Source organism: Myotis nattereri, assembly GCF_964212035.1.
Source record: "Myotis nattereri genome assembly, chromosome: 3".
In the NCBI taxonomy this organism is placed as follows: Eukaryota; Metazoa; Chordata; class Mammalia; order Chiroptera; family Vespertilionidae; genus Myotis; species Myotis nattereri.
The window spans coordinates 128,360,898-128,383,204 of NC_138077.1; the positions used below are offsets into that span (position 1 = coordinate 128,360,898).

Consider the following 22,307-nt stretch of genomic DNA (forward strand, 5'->3'; position numbering starts at 1 on the left):
TGGCTGCTGCATGGAAAGTGGATCAGGGTCATGTCAAGAATGAAAGCAAGGAGACTGGTTAAGAAGCAGTAATTAGACAAGCTGAAGCAGTGATTCGATTCAGGATATATTAGGAAGGCAGCATCCACTTGGCCAACTGCTGGGCTGGATGTGGGTGCGACAGAAGATGAGCAGGGTGCCTAGAATGTGACCCAAGCAGCTGAATTAGTAGCAGTGCTGTACGCTGAGGTGGGGAAGCCTGAGGCAGGGGCAGGTTTGGGAGGGGCATCAAGAGTTCTGTTTCGACACTGAAGTTACCTTTTTAAACCTATCTAAGTGGAGATGCTAATCAAACAATGGAGAGTGAGAGGGGAAAGTCAGGGCTGAATGTGCAGACTGGGGAGCTGACAGTTAACGTCAGGGACTGGCTGCAGGAAAGAGGCTAAACTGGAGGTCTGACCCCGAAGCACATCAAAATGAGAGGCTGGAAAGAAGAGGAAAACCCAGGGAGGTAAAAGGCAAATCAGGAATATCCAATCAGAAAGTCACATGAAGAAACTACTTCTAGAAGGAGGGAGTACTCCACCGTGTCAGCTGCTGAGACAGACCAACATGAACTCAGGATCAGTCATGGATTCGGCTCCGTGGAGGCTGCTGGTGACTGAACAGGGGGCTGTCAGTGGAGGAAAGGGCTCAAGGGAGATACAAGGGAAGGTGAGTGGAGACAGCAGCAAGTATCTGTAGCTCTTCCAGGCATTGGGCTATCAACGTGAGCGGGTAAACTGAGCAGTAGCTAACAGGTAAATGTGGAGCCTGGGTGGGCATCTTGGGTTTCGGTGGCAGTTTTAACACATTTGTAGAATAAGTTAATGGTCTTGCACAATCTCTACATTTTTATCTTTTCATCCTTGTGCAAAAATGGAAATACATAAACAGCTCCTTCCTTAATTCCCGCCACACAGCTGAGATCAGGTTGGAGCATTTGAACAAGGTTTCACTGAAGATTTAGGGGTTACATCATAGAAATAGCCACAAAATAAAATACTAGTATAACTAGATGATCTGGTTTAGAGTGCATAACTCACTCATCTCCTCAGCACCAGAGAAGAGAGAAGCGAGACTTCATTTGGAAGTGAGATGGAGAACTTCGCTTTGAGACAGTTGATGTAACAACAGGAAGGAAGGAAGTAGCCTGGGGACAGAGGATTCAGCCTAAACTAGAAGCCTCTTCCCTTCCGAACTAAGCGACTCTGTGACCCCTGTTCCTACCCGGCCACACACTGCTGGAGCGTCATCAGGAAGGGTACATACAGTCCAGGTCCCACAGCTTAAACTGTGGGCACACACCTCAAAAAAAAAAAAAAAAAAACCATTAAATACAGTGGCTGATTACTAGCTTAGAGCATTACACACTACTGTTCCTATGCTGGGCCATCCCATCTTTGCAGGCCAAGAGCCTGATCACTATGTACAACACTGTTCTTATCCGGAGATTCACTGCAAGTTCTAACCATATAACCTACATGTGTAAGAACAACAAAAAAAGTGTGTTGACTGGGAATAACTGTGTTTTTTTGTCCAAAGAGATAAGATTTCAAGTTTCTACTTTCACCATATATAGTTTACCTTAAAAGTTTTCCCGAGACAACAAGCAAATATCATAAATTAGCTGGTGATAGACGAACCTAATGCTTTAGACTAAAAATAATTAAACACCTTCATCTAGTATTTACCTGCATACTCAATCACTATAAAACAACTGTAAACAGCAAGGACAATTCAAATCTTCCTCAGTTAAACTCAGGACCAGCCTTACAACAGGGAGAGCACTTTCCTTTTTAGATACATAGCACATGTTCTAAGCATGGGATATAAAACAGCATAAAACACATTCTTTATTCTTGAACAATTTAGTCTTCTGGGAAAGGCAATGGGAAATCCTTATATAAGGGTAGCTGCTTAATAAAACCCCATAGTATTTTCAAATTATATAAAAAAAATTTATCTAGACAAAGATACATTTTTGATATCTAACATCTTTTTTATTTTCCTAGTTTATAGTGCTTAGTGTTCTCAAAAGAAAAAAAATTCAGTCACTTGGGATAACAGTTATGAATATTTATGTATATCATATATATAAATAAACACAATAGAGCCAATTACCTAAATCTGCAGCTGTGCTAGTATTTGTCATAATGTAAACAGTACATAGACATATCTATATATGGATGTTAAAAAATTTCCACTATCTTAAATTCCAAAGTAAGAGCTTCATCTCTATCCCTATTCTGTCTAGACTAGGAATTGCTATTTTCAGCCACATTCTAAGAAATCCATGTGTAGGGTAGTGATTTCCTCTATCAATCACACAGCTGGATCTATAGAGTAACCTTCCTGGATCATTTCCATCATGCCACTTACTCTAATAGATTCATTACCTACAGAAAAATGACAACTTATTAAAGCTGGAAATGCTGAGAAAATTGTCTAAGTGATGTGTTTAAGTTCCTGTGTAAATTTAGTGACAGGAACAGGCAGTCTGTTACAGCACACAGTGGTAGCTGCTGGGCACTCAGATGCACTGGCCCCAAGGTTTTCAAAGGAAAAGCCCAAACTCCTCCCTCTTCCTCTACTCTACAGAAACATCAATGATGAGAGAGAATCATCAATTGGCTGCCTCCTGCACGGCCCTACTGGGGATTGAGCCCACAACCCAGACATGTGCCCTGACCGGGAATCAAACCGTGACTTCCTGGTTCATAGGTCTATGCTCAACCACGGAGGCACACCAGCCGGCCCTTGCTCTACCTCTCCAGACCTGTTTTCATACCAGATGGAAACTAGACCAGTTTATGGGGCTGGTTAGAAATTTGGCTTTGGAGTCAAGTTCTGCTGGACTCTTCTGCTGTGCCACATTCTGTGTGATTTTGGAGAGTTGTTCAGCCTCTGTGTGTCACAGGTTTTTCACTGCAAAATGGAGATGATAATGATATCAACTTCATAGAATTGTTGTGAAGATGTAATGAGACAATATGTGTAAAGTCTTTGAAACAATGAATCACTGTCGACCAGGTCAAAGGCTATGATAGATAAAATTACTTGCATTTGAAATGAGAATCTTAAGTCAAGCAAGATTTAGTACTGTCAACATGTATGATACTTTAACCAAGACAAGAATCAGGAGGGCCATGGGAGGAGCATGTGGTATGTCATCAGAAAGCCCTATAGAAAGAACTCTGTTGAAAACATAGCTCTATGGATGTAACAGCCCATCCCATACACTTCCTTTTCCCATCTAAAAAGGAACTTCCTTTTTTCCCTTTTATACAATTATTTATTTATTAATTTTAGAGAGAGAGAGAGAGAAAGGGAGAGAGAGATTTGTTGACTAGGGATCAAACTTGCAACCTTGACATATCAAGACGATGCTCCGACTAACTGAGCTACCCGGCCAGGGCTGGAACTTACTTCTTTTTGCTCTCAGGACTCCTGTGTGACCCACCATAACTGCAATTAGCAGACTGCAATGCCCTGCGACTCCAAGAAAAAAACCTTCTTTGCTAATGAAATATCTGCACAACTTCTTGTATATGGGCAATAATAGGTGTGTTTTCAGAACAGCTCTGGTTTAACCCGAGGAAGGAAGAGGGTCTGCCCTGGCAGCGGCAGATCTCAGCATACCTTGGACCTTCTGCTGACCTGCTTCAGACTCAGTACTGATGGCAGCTGGCCACGGTTCAGAACTTGGCCCCTCCCACGCACACTGATGCCCAGCAGAGGCAGCTACTAACTGTGGATCCCTTTGTGGCTTCTAATAGGTAGCCTAGGGCCAGTCATAGGCAGCATCTGACATTGACCTGCACCAGATTCCCTCCCCAAAGTCATAGAACCAACACATCTGGAGGCTGTCTTCAGACCACCAGAGTACCACCCAATTAGCTAGCTCCACAGGTGACACAACACAAAGGGAGATCTCAGCAGGTACCTGTCCTGGGGTCAACCCCCATACAGCAGCTCTTAAACTGTGGTTGGGGGGAGATCTTCATAGTCAACCAGGCTGAGGGCCAACCTCACCCATGAACACGCCAAGAGAAGTCAAGGCTGAACTACAACAGGAGGGCACACATAATCCACACACAAGGGAAAAAATACTTAGCGACAGAAGCATGACTAAAACCCAGGACTTCTGACTCTCAAACCAATGCATGTTACAATTTCCAGTCTTATCTACCTCTATTTTCAACATCAAAGAAGTCTATTAGCATTTGAATTTCCCAGTATTCCCATCTGTGTTTGTTAGGATCCCTAGTATCTGTCCAGGAATATACTAGTAAAGTGGATGGAACACAGGCCCCCCATAAATGCTTATTGAACTAAACTGAACCCCTGGCTGGGCAGCTCAGTTGGTTAGACTGTCACCCCAATACACCGATGTTGCGGGTTCAAGCCCGTCAGGGCACATACAAAAACTAACCAATGAGTGCATGGATGGGTGGAATAATAAATATTGATGTTTCTTTCTCTCTAAAATCAATCAATAAAAATTTTTAAATGCTTATTTAACTAAACTAAATCAGGTATTTTGCCATTCTTTTTCATTCTCTAAACCAGGGATGGCGTACCTACGACACGCGTGTCAGAGGTGACACGCAAACTTTTTTAGTTGATTTTTCTTTGTTAAATGGCATTTAAATATATAAAATAAATATCAAAATATAAGTCTTTGTTTTATTATGGTTGCAAATATCAAAAAATTTCTGTATGTGACACGGCACCAGAGTGAAGTTAGGGTTTTTCAAAATGCTAACACACCAAGCTCAAAAGGTTTGCCATCACTGTTCTAAACCCTACTCAATTAAAGTTTTATTTTTATTATAATCTTTGATTATAATTCAAAGATAGTTCCTACTGGAATTCACTTAATCATAATCTGCTTGCTTTGTATATCATGGCTTTTAGTATCTTATTTAATATCATAATCTTGGTTTTTCTATTTTATTATTGTATGTACACAACTCAATTAAAAATTTCTTTAAGGTGGAGTGCTATTGTTTCTCTCAGAATAGAATCCAGAGACAGCATAATGTTCCAATGTATGAACGTTTTATTAAGTTTTACTTTGGCTTCCATACCAGGCAGGGAAAAAATACTCTGACAACTAGCTCTTTAATTCCTATTATTATTTTCTACAAGTTACCATATTTTTGTCTCTAAAGGTTAATTTATAAATTATAACTCTGCCTTAATTTGAAGGAAAGGATCAAAAGTTTTTAAAAATCCATTTTAAAATTTACTGAAAATGCTGTTTCTTAATTTAATTTTGGTTACATTGTTGTAACCCGTGAATTGTACACTATTCTCTACTTCAATATAAAGTCCAAAACATCAGCAGGGGGATTTTACTGTACTTTTACTGTTAATAAAACTTTGAGATATGAAGAAATTTAAGAAAAAATACAATTCTCTTAAGTACTCTTAATCCTCTAGGCATACTATATATGCTTTCCTACATTTTGGTATTTTTGTTCAGTGATACAACTTAAGTTCGTTGTCTCTTAATACATCTTTGTTCATAGATGCTATGTAGCCATCTATACAGAACTGCTTAGAGGGGAAAAAAAAATCTGTTATCACAGTGACACCTGCTGGTTTTTAACTATACATTTTAGATTCCAAGTGAAGAACAGATTTAGTGTCAAAAGTTTTTCTTAGTAAAATTAAATATTTATGCTTTAATATTTTTAAAATACTTTAATAAATTATTTATTTGATGTATAATTAATTTTAAAACAAATTTAATACACAACTGATCACATAAAACATTTTTTGGTGACAATGATCTCAATGTAATTTTATGATTTTTTCCCCTAAAATATAATTTCCAAAAAAGCTGCTTAAGATTTCAGAGTACATGAAGTTTTTTTAAAAAAAATGGTTTATCTTGTGGTTTTCTTTTAAAATTCTTTACAAATAACTATTTTAAGGGAATGCACTGTATTAAATTTTCAAAAACATTTTCAAAAAGAAGAATTGTAATTTTAGCAATATGGGTAATTCCATATAAGTCAAGAATGAGCTAGGTAGTAATAGAGAAACTTAAACATAATCTAGCTGACCTCATACACTGACTTTTTTCTCCCCATTTTATTGAGATATAATTGACATAAACAGTATATTAGTTTCAGTTGTATAGCATGATGGTTTGATATATGTGTATATAGTGAAATGATCACACAATAAGTTAGCAGCAATCACCTCACAGTTATATGTTTTTTGTGATGAAGACTTTTAAGATCTACTGTCTTAACAAAATTCATGTACACAATACAGTATTATTAACTACTAGAAGCCCAATGCATGAAATTTGTGCAAGGGCCTTGGCCCTGGCCCCTGCCTGCCTCCGCCACGGCCAGGGGCCTCTGCTACCTCTGACTCGGCCCTTGCCCACTGCAGCTTTGTCTGGAAGAATGTCTGGTCTAATTAACATATTATCCTTTCATTATTCCATATAATAAAAGGGTAATATTCAAATTGATCCGCACTGGTCTCTATCCTGTGGCACAGCCTGACCACCTAGTAAATTGTGAAACAGCAGTAGATACCTTTAATAATTCATAATATTTAATAAGACTGAAATTTCACATATTGACTTACTGTTTATAGTACATGAAGCATTCTTTATTAAAAAAACAACAACAACCCTATATAATTGCAAAGAAAAATTTGGGGATACACCTATACCAGTGATGGCGAGCCTATGACATGAGTGTCAGAGGTGACACACGAACTCAATTTTTTGGGTGATTTTTCTTTGTTAAATGGCATTTAAATATATAAAATAATTTTATCAAAAATATAAGTCTTTGTTTTACTATGGTTGCAAATATAAAAAAATTTCTGTATGTGACACGGCACCAGAGTTAAGTTAGGGTTTTTCAAAATGCTGACACACCAAGCTCAAAAGGTTCGCCATCACTGATCTATACCATAGATTTTCATGGTATCATTGATGGAATTTTTTTAAAACATAAAAGTATCATTTACTCTATTTATCTAATATTTTGTTACTGACCCAACATTAAGTAAGCAGAACACTAAAGTCCATGTATTTCTACCATTGTACTCTTTCTCTAAAAGAATAAAGTGAGCACATCTTGGTTTTAAGGATAAAATAAGATTAAATCTATACTAATAAAAGCCTATGTGGTAGTCATGCCCTCACGCCGTGATGCCCTCACGCCCTCACGCCATAACAAGCCATCACCAGGAGGCTGCGTGCGCAGTGGGCATGCGCAGGTGGACGGACACTTGATGCTGTGTGCGCGGCGCGGAGGCAGGTCCCGGTGGCTCCGCACGGTGACGCTGGGGGCAAGACCCCCGGCTCAGGCCTACCTCTTTGGGGCAATCCATCAAGGAGCCCCGGATGGGTGGACGGGGCTTACCTCTTTGGGGAGATCGATCATGGGGCTCCTGCACTGTGAGAGGGCACTGGCCAGGCTGGGAAACCCCCCTCCCAAGTGCACAAATTTTGTGCACCAGGTCTCTAGTCCTATCTAATAAAAAAGAAACATGGTAATTAGCCATATGTCCGCTACCCTTCCCATTGGCCAATCAGGGCAATATGCAAATTAACTGCCAGCCAAGATGGTGGCTGGCAGCCAGGCAGCTTGAAGCGAATAGGAGGCTTGCTTGCTTCAGTGACAGAGGACTCCAACATTCCTCGCCTGCCGCTGCCGGCCTCTGAGCTTGCAGTTTGAAACATTGTTACAAATATAGAAGCTAAACAAAACCCCAGAAACCTGCTTTCAGCCAGCCGGGATCTCAGAGCTGGAGTTGAAACAGTGTTTCGATTATAGAACCCAAACAAACCAGACACCTGCTTTCAGCAGCGGAGGCCTAAGAGCTGGAGCCAAGCCTCAGAACTAAAGCTGGTCCAGAATAAAAAAGAAAAAAAGAAAAAAAAGGAGCGGTTGGGAGCTTCAGTCACTCACCAGCCTGAAAACAGCCCTCAGCCCCTCACCCAGACTGGCCAGGCACCCCAGTGGGGACCCCCACCCTGATCCAGGGCACCCTTCAGGGCAAACCAGCCAGGCCCCACCAGTGCACCAGGCCTCTATCCTATATAGTAAAAGGGTAATATGCCTCCCAGCACCGGGATCAGCGGAGCCGCGAGGCCTCCCGGCACCGGGATCAGAGTAACAGGGGGCAGCATCAAACCCCCTGATCGCCCTACGGCTCTGTGTGTGACAGGGGGTGGGGCCACAACCTCCCTATCCGCCCTGCTCTGTTCGTGACAGGGGAAGGCGCCCCAAACCCCTGATCAGCCCTGCTCTGTGCCTGATAGGGGGAGCTCCCCAATCCCCTGATCGCCCTGCGGCTCTGTGTGTGACAGGGTGCAGCACCCCAACCCCCTGATCGGCCCTGCTCTGTGTGTGACAGGGTGTGGTGCCCCATCCCCTCCCCACACACACACACGGGCCCTGCTCTGTGTGTGACGGGGGTAGAGCCATAGCCTCCCCATCGGCCCTGCCCTGAGTGTGACAGGGTGCGGCGCCCCAACCCCCTGATCTGCCCTGCTCTTTGTGTGACAGGGGGCGGTGCCCCAAATCCCCTATAGGCCCTACTCTGTGAGTGACAGGGGGGAGCTCCTCAACCCCCTGATCGACCCTGCTCTGTACGTGACAGGGTACGGATCCCCAACCCCCTTGATGGGTCCTCCTCTGTGAGTGACAGGGGGCAGCGCCCCAACCCCCTGATTGGCCCTGCTGTGTGTGTGACAGGGGGTGGCGCTGCAACTTCCCCATCGACCCTGCCTTGAGTGTGACAGGGGGCGGTGCCCCAACCCCCCAATCGGCCCTACCCTGAGCGTGACTGAGGGTGGCATCGCAACCTCCCAATCCGCCCTGCTCTGTGCATGACAGGGGGCGGCACCCCAACTCCCCAATCAGCCCTGCTCTGAGCCCAACCAGGGGCTGCACCTAGGGATTGGGCCTGCCCTCTGCCACCCGGGAGCAGGCCTAAGCCAGCAGGTCATTATCTCCCAAGGGGTCCCAGACTGCGAGAGGTCACAGGCTGGGCTGAGGAACCCCCTCCACCCCCCCTAGTGCACAAATTTTTGTGCACCTGGCCTCTAGTTATATATAAAGCTCTTACAAGTATACTATAAACTGTAAGCTGTGTTATGCAAACAGAAGTACTGTGTGTACTTACCTTAAATTGATTTTGACTATTCAGAGATTATTTGAATCTTGAATTTTTGTGAGGATCAAATGTTAGTGTATTTATTTATTTACTAGAGGACTGGGGCATAAATTTGTGCACGGGTGGAGTCCCTCAGGGTGGCCTGCGGAGATCCGGCTCCAGCTCACACCCCCAGCCTCGCAGCCCTGCCTGGCATCCCGCCTTGGCCTGGTGCCACCCCCTCACTTGCTCCACCATCCTGCCTGCAGAGTGATCAATCAAGCCAGATGGCAGCCCCACACCCCACCGCCACTGCTGGTCGCCGTCTGCGGGGCGATCAGGCCCCCGATGGCACCCACCTTGGCCTGGTGCTGCCCGCTCACCTGCTCCACCATCCTGCCATGGTCCCGCTCTTGTCAGGGCCCACTGGATGGAGCTTGGCAGTGCCTCTACTGCCAGGACCATGTCACCCATGCCCACCATGGTCCTCACCGCCCCCTGGTGGTCAGCACACATCATAGCAAGCGGTCAAACTCCCAGTGGAATTCCTGGTCTCCTGGTTGAAATCTCGGTCGAACCACCCGAGGGGACAATTTGCATATTAGGCTTTTATTATATAGGACTGCTCTGTGGAATGTATCACATTTGAAAATCTACATTATTTTTTTCTTGTTTATAGAACAAAATATAAGTATATCAGAGAAAATATTGCTTTGCTAATATTGGCAGGCAAGGCACAAAAAGGTACTATTTTCTGCAATTAAAATTAAAAAATGAAAATAGCAAGATCAGGGTGCAAGTGAGATAACTGATTTTGATCCTCTTTTTACTTTATGACCACTAGTCAATATAATATTAAGATTCACATTTATTGGAGTTAAAAATGAATGAAATAATTATAAAACCTTTTGGGAATATTAAGAATAATATATTAGAAAATATATTTTCTATATTGGTAACTTCAAATATTTTGGCTGAATTAATGTTTAAAATATTTTTCTGCTATTTTTTTTTCCTGAGATAAAGACTTACAGTTTCACATGGCAAAAAAGAGCCCCTAGGGTATAATTTAAGAAAAAGCAGTCATTATGCTAAATTCCAAAGCAATAAAACCCTCTGCCTTTTAATTTGCAATGCCAACCAGAGTCCAATGTATTAAAACACATACACAGGGTGTGGCAAAAGTAGACTTACAGTTATTCATATAGATAATTAAGACAATACAAAAATAAACTCCATGTTGTACTTATAACTGTAAACCTAATTTTGCTCCACCCTGTATATTAGAAAACTGTTTAAAAGTAAAAGGAAGTGTTCAGATAGATAGTTTATGTGTTAAAGGAGCAAAGTAGAGAATTCCCGATGAGGCTGGGAGGCATTTGTGATTCCTCCATATTTTCATGTACTTTGGGTTTAATACCTACTACTTCTACCTACACATCCAAAATAAAGATCTGGGCATTTTCATAAATCACAATAATATTCTAAAAAGAAGAAAACAAAAGGAAACCAAAATAAAGTATTCAGATAAGAGTTATACAGGTTTAGAAGACTACAGTAATCTTACTTACTTTCTTTTAAAAAAATGTTTTTTAATTGATTTCAGAGAGAGAAAGGGAGAGGGACAGAAACATTAATGATAAGAATCATTAATTCACTGTCTCTTGCACAACCTCTACTGGGGATTGAGCTCGCAAACCAGGCATGTGCCCTGACCAGGAATTGAACTGTGACCTCCTGGTTCATGGGTCAGTATTCAACCACTGAGCCACACCAGTCACAACGGTTTTTGTTGTTGTTAATCCTTACACAAATATATTTTTTCCATTGATTTTTTTTAGAGTGGAAAGGAGGGGGAGTGACAGAGAGCGAGAAACACTGAGGTGACACATCCATTGGTTGCCTCCTGTACACGCCCTGACCAGGGCAGGGATCTGAGCCTGCAACCGAGGTATGTGCCCTTGACCGGAATTGAACACAGGATCCTTCAGTCGATCGGCCGACAGTTCAAACACTGAACCAAACTGGCTAGAGCTTGGGCAATCTTATTTGCTTTCATTAGCTCACAAGTAGTAAAAAGAAAGGATCCACAGAAGATATAGAAACAATCAAATTAGTTCACAGGTAGCAATAAGAAACCACCAAATAGAAAATATCTAGCACAATATTTGAAAGAAAAGCTACCATCTTTTATACTACAATATGGTCATATTCTTGGGGGAAATATTAATATAATAAAATCAACATATACTTGTCTAACATGCCATTTCTATACAGAGAAATCTCACTAGCTGCTGAATACCAAAAAAAGCTAGAGTAAAATTTAAAACCAAATAAAGATAAGGAAAAAGTGAAATTCTATAGGGTAATTTAGCTCTGGAACTTGTAATTGTCCTAAAGGCATCTCTGCCTCCTTGCAGCCAGAAGGACCCGTCTTAAGGAGCTATGCCTGTATCAGGGACAAGAATCATGGTCTGGGGCAGTATTAGTCTCCTCTGTCTGCCACAGTAAAATATCACAGAGAGCATAGCATAAACAAATATTTATTTTCTCATAGTTCTGGAGGAAAGAAGTCCAACAATCAAGGTGTCAGAAAATTCCATTTCTGGTGAGGTCTCTCTTCCTGGTTTGCAGATGGCCACCTTTTTGCTGTGTCATACGACCTTTCCCGAGTGTGTAGAGTGCACTCTGTTGTCTCTTCCTCTTCTTATAAGGACACCAGTGCTAACAGATTAGGGCCCCACCCTTATTACCTCATTTAACCTTAATTACCCCCTTAAAGGCCCTATCTCCAAATGTAGTCACATTGGGGGTTAGTGTTCTGACATATACATTTTGAGGGACAGAATTCAGTTCATAACAGGGACTGAGGTGGATGAGCAACAGGATTGGGGGATCTCCATAGGGAACCACTTTCAGTGAGTGAACTAGGAAACCATCCAAATTTTCTCTTCTTTCCTTGAAGGAGAGCTGGGAAGGGGGAAACAGTCTCCTCTAGGAATGCCATTCACGGCCCAACACTATGTTTAAGGATGAAATTCACACTACTTCTAAGTGTGTGTGAGAGTGCATGTGCTGAAGAACAGGGGAGGGAAAGGCGGGAATCCAAGGTGAACATTGACTTTGAAGTGGCCCAGGGTTAGCAGTGTCACAAGAAACAAACCGGTGGTTCTAGAAAGAGAAATCTTCTCTGTAGAAACATAAATTATAGGTTAAGTAGATTAGAAACAGTGAGAAGAAAGAATGAGTGAAGTGAGCAACAGAGTTAAAGAAACTATCCAGAATTTACAGGGATGGTCAAAATTTCACACAGAGACATAGATAGAAAATATGAATCAGAGATAAGGAGAACAGAGTGAGGCAGTAAAACCTAAGTCTAATTTGATACCTGAAAGGAGAGAATAGACAGAATGAAGGAAGTACAATATTCAAAGAGATAAAAGTTGAGCCCTAACCTGTTTGGCTCAGTGGATAGAGCACTGGCCTGCGGACTGAAGAAGGGTCCTGGGTTCAATTCCGGTCAAGGGCATGTACCTTGGATGAGGCAGCTGATAGATGTTTCTCTCTCATCGATGTTTCTGACTCTTTATCCCTCTCCCTTCCTCTCTATAAAAAAATCAATAAAATATATATTTTTTTAAAAAAGTTGAGAATTTTTGGAATTTATGAAAGATACAAATTTGTAGATTCAAAAAGCTCAATGAATCTGAACAGGATAATTTCAAATACTGAGAACAAATGACTGTCAACCCACCTAGCTAATTTTCAGGGATAATGAAATGGTAAACTTGTAGGTAAATCTAAATAAATACTGACTGCATAATTATTTTTGGAGTTAAACTGAGATAAAATAAATTCTAGATGCTAATTTTAAGTTGCGGGGGAAAATCAGACTTTGTTCAAAAGTCTCTTATGTTTAGAAAGAAAAATAAAGATTTTATGCTAACTATGCAAATTAAATTGGTAAGCACTAAAAGATAAAAATTGAGGTTTTTTTTACCTTCTAAAATAGTAGAGGAAAAATAAATGGAAAAAAAACATACAACTTAATCTGAAAGAAGGCAAAAAACCCCGAAACAACCCACAAGGGCAGTAAGATAACAGAAAAAGTGTAACAAAATTATAATAAGATGATATAAGTAAACCCTAATATAGTAGTAAGTTCAATAAATATAGATTGATCAAACTCTCCAGGTAAAGGATAATCAGATAAAAAGAAAGAAAAGTCACAGTTTTTAAGAGGCACATCTAAAACATAACAGAAAGGTCCAACAGAAGGATAAAGAAATACATATCATACAAATATTAACCAGCTGGTATGGCCTATATATTTGTTAAAGCATAGATTTTAAAGCAATGTAGAATGAAATAAAAACATTATTAGGAATAGAGGTCATGACTATGAATACAAAACTCAATTCTAAACTTGGAAGATAATTCTAAACTTGTATGTTCCTAATAACAAAGCTTCAAAATATATAAAACAAAAACAAAATTACAGGAAGAAAAAAAAAAAATTTCAACACATCTTAGAATCTGAGTGATCAAATAGAAGGAAAAGCAACAGTGAAATGAAGACAATTTGAAAAACACAATTAGGAAGTTTGATCTAACAGACACCCAACAGCTGGGAAATATTTAGACTTTCAAGCACTAAGAAAACATTTACAAAAACTGATCAAATTTAGGTCATAAGGAAAATAACAAATTTTGTCATATCAACTTTATATGGACCCATCTCTGACCACAATCCAATTAAAGCAGATATCAATAGTGAGAATAGAATTTAAAAATCTATAAGTTAGGAAACGAAACAAAAGTAGCACATATGGAAGTCAAAAAAGAATCATTATAAAAAACAGAAAACACTTAGAACTTAAAAAACAAAATATTTCTATAGGACTTAAGCATTATTCAAAAGAAAATCATCGTGTGAGCTACACAGAACCCCTTATCTCTGCTCAATGTCATAAACAGCAAAAATGTTGTAAATTATGTAATTACCATATTAAAGCTAATATACATGTATAATACATATAAAAAGTGATTTGTAGATTGAGAAATATAAATGAAAGTGCTCACTACTAGAGTATTAAAAGGGAGGCAAACCAACCATCTCTTTTAGAAGTTATACTGAATAGCTAAAGAGAGAAGTTGGTATATTAAATGTTTAAAGGTCAAAAAGCCAATTATTTCATTTTGGTTTAAGAAGTCCCTTAGATCCTTATATAGTATATACAAACTCATATGGTAAAGTACTTATTATTCCTATGAGATGGACAAATACTATCAGAAATCCTTGTTGCACCAGTTGAGTAACCACAGTTAAGAATACATTCCTGCTCACACAGTCCTGATTTCTTGGTTATAGAGTCTATTCAATGGTGCATTGGCAATTAATAGCATTCCAAAAACTGCCTATAGTACAAAGGGAATTTTCATTTAAGGCTCCCCTTGCTTTTCATGTGTGGGATATTTTTGAAAGTATGTGTTTTTTTCCATCCACTGAAAGAGAATTAAGAAAATTCCAACATGCCTCTGTGTCAGCAAGAGCCCTTTTGAGTCCAGGTACCAGAGGATGATTGATGAACCTGTCAAGCCTACAGTAGCGGACAGAGAAAGTTGGCAGAAGTTCAGTGTTATTGAAAGAAATCTCAAATACTTATTTCATCTCCTCTATTAACTTTAATCACATTTTCAACATGCAGCCAAGAATGCAGCTTTGACAGTACGCCATAAATTTACACAAGCGAGCATTGTCACTTTCTGCTCTAATAAGACTGAGATACATGAGAGAGTTGGATATGTTCTTTCAGTGCCTTTCTTTATTGAAGAGCAATAAAAAACATTTGAAAGATTTATCCATACCTCAAATTCATTTGCTATAAACCTCTTGAAATACTGCATGTTATTATTTTTTTAAATATATTTTTATTGATTTTTTACAGCGAGGAAGGGAGAGGGATAGAGAGTTAGAAACATCGATGAGAGAGAAACATTGATCAGCTGCCTCCTGCACACTCCCTACTGGGAATGTGCCTGCAACCAAGGTACATGCCCTTGACCGGAATCGAAACTAGGATCTTCGAGTCCGCAGGACGACGCTCTATCCACTGAGCCAAACCGGTTAGGGCTTAAAATATTGCATTTAATTTTGCTTTGTTTACGGCAAATAAAAAATAACTTAGTTCCTCAATTACACTGTTAAATGCAGATTTTTAAAGCTCACAGTGATGACTGAGTTGGTACATGTTTCATCATAGTACACCTGCTTATGAGAACAGACGCTAAACGCTAAAAAGGATTTACATTTAACATGGATTATTTGCCATATGGGCAATTACTTCTGGCATATTCAGAGCCAGAATAATTGTATGATTCCAGAGGAACTCCTTGCAGATTTTGCTGATTACTCATTACACAGTTGAAACATTTTAGAGATTATTTGTCTTACAAAGCTCACCCACAGCAAAAGAGACACAAAAATGAGGTAAATACTATGGGCAAGATTATGGTTCTTGGAAAGGCTAAAAGTCAAACTATATTTTTGGTAAGCTTTTCCTTCTAAGCATGTTTTAAAAGCTGAAAGTATGAAGTGCTGGAAGGCCACAAAACTTAATAAGTGTGTCTTGTCATCAGTGAAACACATGGCATTATGCTGCACTGCAGACTCTGTAACCTTTCAGCAGTTCAATGACCAACAGGGCCACCTTTGCTACAGTAGAGAGTGTTTTACTCTCACCTCTCATAAAGGTGATCTATGTTCCAAGGACCATTGTTTTTGTCTACATTACTGATGGAATAACACTCTACACATTCTTCCAATAGCCAAGGAGGCTAAAGCAGGCAACTATTATATCTGCTTTCTAAGCCACAATAATAAGCTAATATTAACCCCGTATAAGAATGAAATTATTTTTCTAAGAGGTCTATACTTACAGTTCTCTGAGATAATCAGTAACAAGAAGACCAATTCTGATTAACGAAAAGTAAATTTATCCAATTTTTCTTCCTACTCTTGCCCAAATAATTATACATAGGCACTTAAACAGTAAAGATATAGCACTCTTTTTCCACTAAACATTTAATCAGTACTCCAGTAGAAGTTTCTTTCTCCTGATATGAGTGTCACTATATTGCTAAGCTTGAAGCAGAGGCTAAATGGTTTGATGAGAATAGTTAGTTCTTTGGGGCAAGTCAATGCTTTCACACTGTCGTGGTTCAAGTTCTCAAAAGGTTGAAAATTTTCCTAGGTCCTTCTTCATTTCAGCATATTGTTCTTTAAGCCTCTCCACAGCTTTTCTGTGCTCTTCGTCCACTTCAGCCTGTTTGTTGTGTTGTTCTTTCATGAAATCTTCCCACTGGATTATATGCTGGTTTTCACTAGCTATTAAATGGTCATTATAAATCTGAGAAAAGAAAATTTGAAAGTCATGTGACATTTTTCAGACAATTATTTTTCTATGCAGAAGAGACAAACATAACTTTAACTCTTGATATTTGGTTACTATAGCAATCACAGCTTGAAAATCACAATGATAAAACTGCATTATAGTTTTAATGTCCAACAAGAACACAACATATTAGAAACTTACTATGACTGAACATGGGTATCCACATTGTCGAAATTTCAAAAATGTCTAATATTGTTAAATGACAAAATCAAATACAATTCAAGTAAATTTTCATACCTCTATTTCTCCTCAAATACCATTTAACTGCATATAACTTTTAAATCAAGCTTAAAGAATATATGCCAGAAATGATTATTATAAGAAATTAAAATGTATATCTTACACAAAATAGTTCTTTAAATGCATTAAAAATAATTATGCATTGTTAGTCACTCAAGAAATCTCTTCTGGTTCAGTTCCATTCCTTAAAGCAAGCAAACTCCAAAAGCATAGCTGTCAAATATTTGGAGATGCTCCTTAATATTTCTATATGAGGATAAAATTTTTGCTTTTGAGGACCACAACAATAGAGATGAAACAATGTATAAGTAAAAAAGGCATGAATTTAGTATAATTTTAATTATTATCTTTGAATATGTACAACAATGAAAAATAACTTTATATCTCTGCCTCAAATATTCTACATGCAACTTTAGAAGTTAAGTTTTGAGACAAGCTAAGTCCTATTCAACAAACAATCAAAATATGATGATATAAACCATAGAAACCTACAAAACACCTAAAGCCATTACTAATCCCAGCACACTAGGCACCTGGTGTGCTTATGTACTGGCAGCTCAGCTGCTGGGAGAGAGCTATAGGAAAAGAGCAAACCAGGTTTTCACGCGGCCCATAAAGTCCTTGCTGCCTTACTTTCTCTCTTATCTGGGACATGATGAGAAGCAGGAGGAAGAGCTGGATAAGCCATCACGTTCTAAGTATTTATGAAATGCATATTTCTGTTAGCTGTTTTGTGTATCTTATCTACTTCTATAAACCTCTCTTACACAGTAACATTATTCTCATTTTACAGACGAAGAAATAAAGGCTTAAGGACACTAATTTACTTCTCTATGGTCACTCAGCTATGAAGTTGCAGAGTCTCACTTAAGTCTTTCTAACACCTATGCCTTTTCTATCACAAAATGTAAATCAGATCTTTCCAGAGGAAGTTCTACATAGGTAGCTAAAGTCTCTTTCACAGGACCAAATAAAAAAGGCTATTGTGCCCTAACCGGTTTGGCTCAGTGGATAGAGCATCGGCCTGCGGACTGAAAGGTCCCAGGTTCGATTCCAGTCAAGGGCATGAGCCTTGGTTGTAGGCACATCCCCAGTGGGGGGTGTGCAGGAGGCAGCTGGTCGATGTTTCTCTCTTATCGATGTTTCTAACTCTTTATCCCTCTCCCTTTCTCTCTGTAAAAAATCAATAAAATATATTTTAAAAAAATAATAAGTAAGTAAATAAATAAAATAAAATAAAAAAGGCTATTGCAAGAGCTTTTTCTGCCAATCCTATGTGAAGTTCCTCAGCACAGAGGCTTCTCAAGTAAAAAGAGGGTGAGGGTCTGAAGTTTGAGTTATAGTGAAACATTAGCCTAAAATATGTTCCATAGACTTTTGGAATTTAATAGGTATTACAGTAGTGAGGAGAGAAGGTTAAGGAGGGTTTTACAGATCCAATATAGTTGGGAAGCAGGTTAAGCAAAATCCAAAACATTACTTTTTAACTTTTTAGCCTCATGGATTGTAATTGTCCAAAATATACATAAAATAAATTATTTTCATAGAACTTTTGCACTATTAAATGAGAAAGCCAATAGACTAAAAAGAAAAGACAACGGCAAATAAACTTCCTCAAAATGGTATCTCGTTTTAGCTGTAAATTAATTTTTAATAAATACAGAGAACATTAACATCCAAGCTCAGATGTTATTTAAAAATTTATTATTTTATTTTTAATCAAAACACCATAACTGGCTCAGCTGACGCTGTGATTTGGACCTGGTTCCACTTCCCCTCAGGCAGCTCAACAGAGAAAGATGAAGATCTGGGAGGCAATAAACCTTACTTCAAATTCTGGTTCACTTATTACCAGTTGTATGATGCTGAGCAAGTTAAAAAGTTTCTTTAACTTTAAAATATTATTCATAAATAATATTTGTAAAAATCAGAGGTAATACATGTCAAGTTCCTAGCTCAGTGCCTGTGGTGCTTAATAAAAGATCAATATTATTATTATGCAAAATCACAAGTACCCTGGCCGGTGTGATTCAGTTGGTTGGATGTTGTCCTATGCACCAAAGGTTGCTGGTTTGATTCCAGGTCAGGGCACATGCCTGGGTTGCAGGCTCAATCCCCAGTAGTGGGTGTGTAGGAGGTAAGCCTAATAGACATTCCACTCTCACATCGATGTTCTTTCTCTCTCCCTCTCCTCCCCCCTGCCCTGCCCCAAATAATCAATAAATTAAAATAAAATCACAAGCAAAGAATCTGGAAGGCATGTCACACTACTTTTTATCCTCTCCAATTTAAGTTTTTTTGTTCTTTAACTGTAGTGATTTAATTTTAGTAATACTTTCTTATAGTAATTCGAACAATAGAAGTAGCTCAAATAAGTTTCCTCTTTCATTCCCATATTCACTTCAATCCCCTTTGATGATTCCACTGTATACTATTTTGCTATGTTGCCATTCAAACAGATTCACATTAAGTCTTATAGAAAGTGATAGTTCCTCTTCCCCAACACATACACACCAAATCTTTTCCAAGTATTATCTTTTTTTCCTAGTATTATTAATAGTTTGATGGGTATTCAGAAGATTTTTACCTATATTTATACAACCATATATTTTTTAACAACAAAATGAAGTCACATTACATATGACGGTTTGCAGCTTCCTTTTTTTTCAGTAATGATATAATCGGTACTAGTGGCAGACCAACAGCAGGAGGGTGGGTGAGCTCTTCCCTGGGTACAAGCAATCAGGGGGTGCAATGTCTGTACAGAATTTAAATCAATGACACAAAGAGCTGAAAGACCATCTTTTATTACCACCAGGCATGGCAATACTGAATAATGTCACTACTAAAATACTCCTAAACCAAAAATCTTGCTTTGGTTAATCGCCAACATTTATAGGGAACTCATACATATTAACAAAAGGAAGATAAACAATCCAATCAAAAAATGGGCAAAGGACCTAAATAGACACTTTTCAAAAGAGGACATTCAGAAAGCCAAAAGACATGAAAACATGCTCAAAGTCACTAATCATCCGAGAGATGCAAATCAAAACAACAATGAGGTATCATCTCACACCTGTCAGAATGGCTATCAACAAATCAACAAACGACAAGTGCTGGAGAGAATGCAGAGAAAAGGGAACACTCGTGTACTGCTCGTGGGAATGCAGACTGGTGCAGCCACTATGGAAGACAGTATGGAGTTTCCTCAAAAAGTTAAAAATGGCCCTAACCGATTTGGCTCAGTGGATAGAGCGCCAGCCTGCAGACTGAAGGGTCCCAGGTTCGATTCTGGTCAAAACCTTGGTTGCAGGCACATCCTCAGTAGGGAGTGTGCAGGAGGCAGCTGATTGATGTCTCTAACTCTCTATCCCTCTCCCTTCCTCTCTGTAAAAAAAAAATCAATAAAATATATTTTTTCAAAAAAAGTTAAAAATGGAACTCTCATTTGACCCAGTGATCCCACTTGTAGGAATATATCCCAAAAAACTAGAAACACCAATCAGAAAGGATATATCCATACCTATGTTCATAGCAGCACAATTTACCATAGCGAAGATCTGGAGACAGCCTAAGTGCCCATTAGCAGATGAATGGATTAGAAAATTGTGGTACATCTACACATTGGAATACTATGCTGCTGTAAAAAGGAAGGAATTCATACCATTCGCAACAGCATGGATGGAACTGGAGAGCATTATGCTAAGTGAAATAAGCCAGTTAATGAAAGAAAAATAAAGACCATTATAAACTGATGAGCAAAAATTGATACAGAGGCAGAGCAGCCTCGAACAGACTGTCAAACTACAGCCGGAAGGCTGGGGAGGGTTGGGGGGCAGGAGGGAGGGGTAAGAGATCAACCGAAGGACTTGTATGCATGCATATAAGCATAACCAATGGACATAAGACACGGGGGGGGGGGGATTGTCAAGGAGGGGGAAAAGGAGACACATGTAGTACTCTTTGTAATACTTTAAGTAATAATAATAAAAAAATCTTCCTTTGGTCTAAGTCCTAAACAATTGCTGAGGTTGTTGAATTTTAACAATATATGTTACAAATTAACAGATTTTTATAGTTAATCTTTAATAAACATTGTATTCTACACTGGAGTTAATTTAGAGGACTCCCACTTTAAATAGCCAGTCCTGGACAAAGTTGAAATCAGCTGTTCATTTCAAATGTAAATTCCCAGTAGCTAAGAATCATTTCAGTTTTCTCTGGATGTTCAGCTTCTCCAACCTCTGGGTAATTAAATATTCTTGCATTTAACCAATGATGGCAGAGCAACTGCTGAAATAAAACCCGAATTAGTTTCAAATCTATCATTCTACATTACCATACCATTTTTTGTACGTAAATTTGTATGTTTTTATTTGTATTTACAATTTTTATAATGCGGAAATATCAGGAGCCATTAGAATAGTTTTCAAAGAAACAAAGACAGCATTGCAATTTCTGAATTTATTGTAAAATGTGATTTTTATAAATCTCTTCTAGACTTCATTTGAAAAACTTTTTGAAATGTATAATAAAAGTACTTTCAATAAACTATGAGTCAAAACAGATTGATAAATCTGATATACTATTTTAAGTTGAATATTCAAAGGTCAAATTTGATGAAGTCATTAATAAATTTGCATAAGTTAAGAATCAAATGCAAACTATAATATTATTACCATTACTGTTAACAGACCAATATGTAGGTAGATATGTTTTTCCTCCTTTTTTCAAAAACGATATTAATGTACTTAAAATGATCACTCTCAGCCGAAACCGGTTTGGCTCAGTGGATAGAGCGTCGGCTTGCGGACTGAAAGGTCCCAGGTTCGATTCCGGTCAAGGGCATGTACCTGGGTTGCGGGCACATCCCCAGTGGGGAGTGTGCAGGAGGCAGCTGATCGATGTTTCTCTCTCATCGATGTTTCTAACTCTCTATCTCTCTCCCTTCCTCTCTATAAAAAATCAATAAACTATATAAAAAAATAAAATAAAATGATCACTCTCTTACTTTTTCCTTTTGCTGTTATAGCACTTTTTAAATTGTTTACTTTTTTAATGGTATAATTATGTACATTAAGTTAAAAAATACTATCTGCATTTTTTTCTTATCATTATTCTTTAACATCAGGATTATTATGTATTACAAATAATTTTGTCGGGGAGGGGTTTAAAGATGATCTATTCTAATGTCAAATATGATAGGTACACTGTTCTGATGGATCTCTTTCCAAGGTCACACAGTGAGAAAGGGGTAGAATCAATAGTAAAAATCTAGTTTTCTGTTCTTTTTTGCTATATAATGCTGTTCAAACCAAACATAATGAGTCATGAGGATTGGCAAAAACAAATATGTATTTCACATTCCAATATCAAAAATAATTAAGAGATTTTAAAAAACACAATGTGAATCACTTAAGATACATATATTTTTTAGTTAAAAATAAAAGT

General features: G+C 38.7%; 1 protein-coding gene across 2 annotated transcripts in view; it reads right to left on the minus strand.

Annotated features, from left to right (window-relative positions):
- The window catches only part of BLOC1S5 (biogenesis of lysosomal organelles complex 1 subunit 5), a 114,323-nt gene that overhangs the window by 41,327 nt on the left and 50,689 nt on the right, over positions 1 to 22,307 (minus strand). The window contains exon 5 of one of the 2 annotated variants that reach the window (XM_081087243.1): positions 14,828 to 16,568. The exons of the other annotated variant lie outside the window; for it this stretch is intronic. Coding sequence (XP_080943369.1) covers positions 16,389 to 16,568 — 180 coding nt within the window. The 3' untranslated portion in view covers positions 14,828 to 16,388. Of the gene's footprint in view, positions 1 to 14,827; positions 16,569 to 22,307 lie in introns of those variants that run through there. 2 annotated transcript variants of the gene reach the window in all.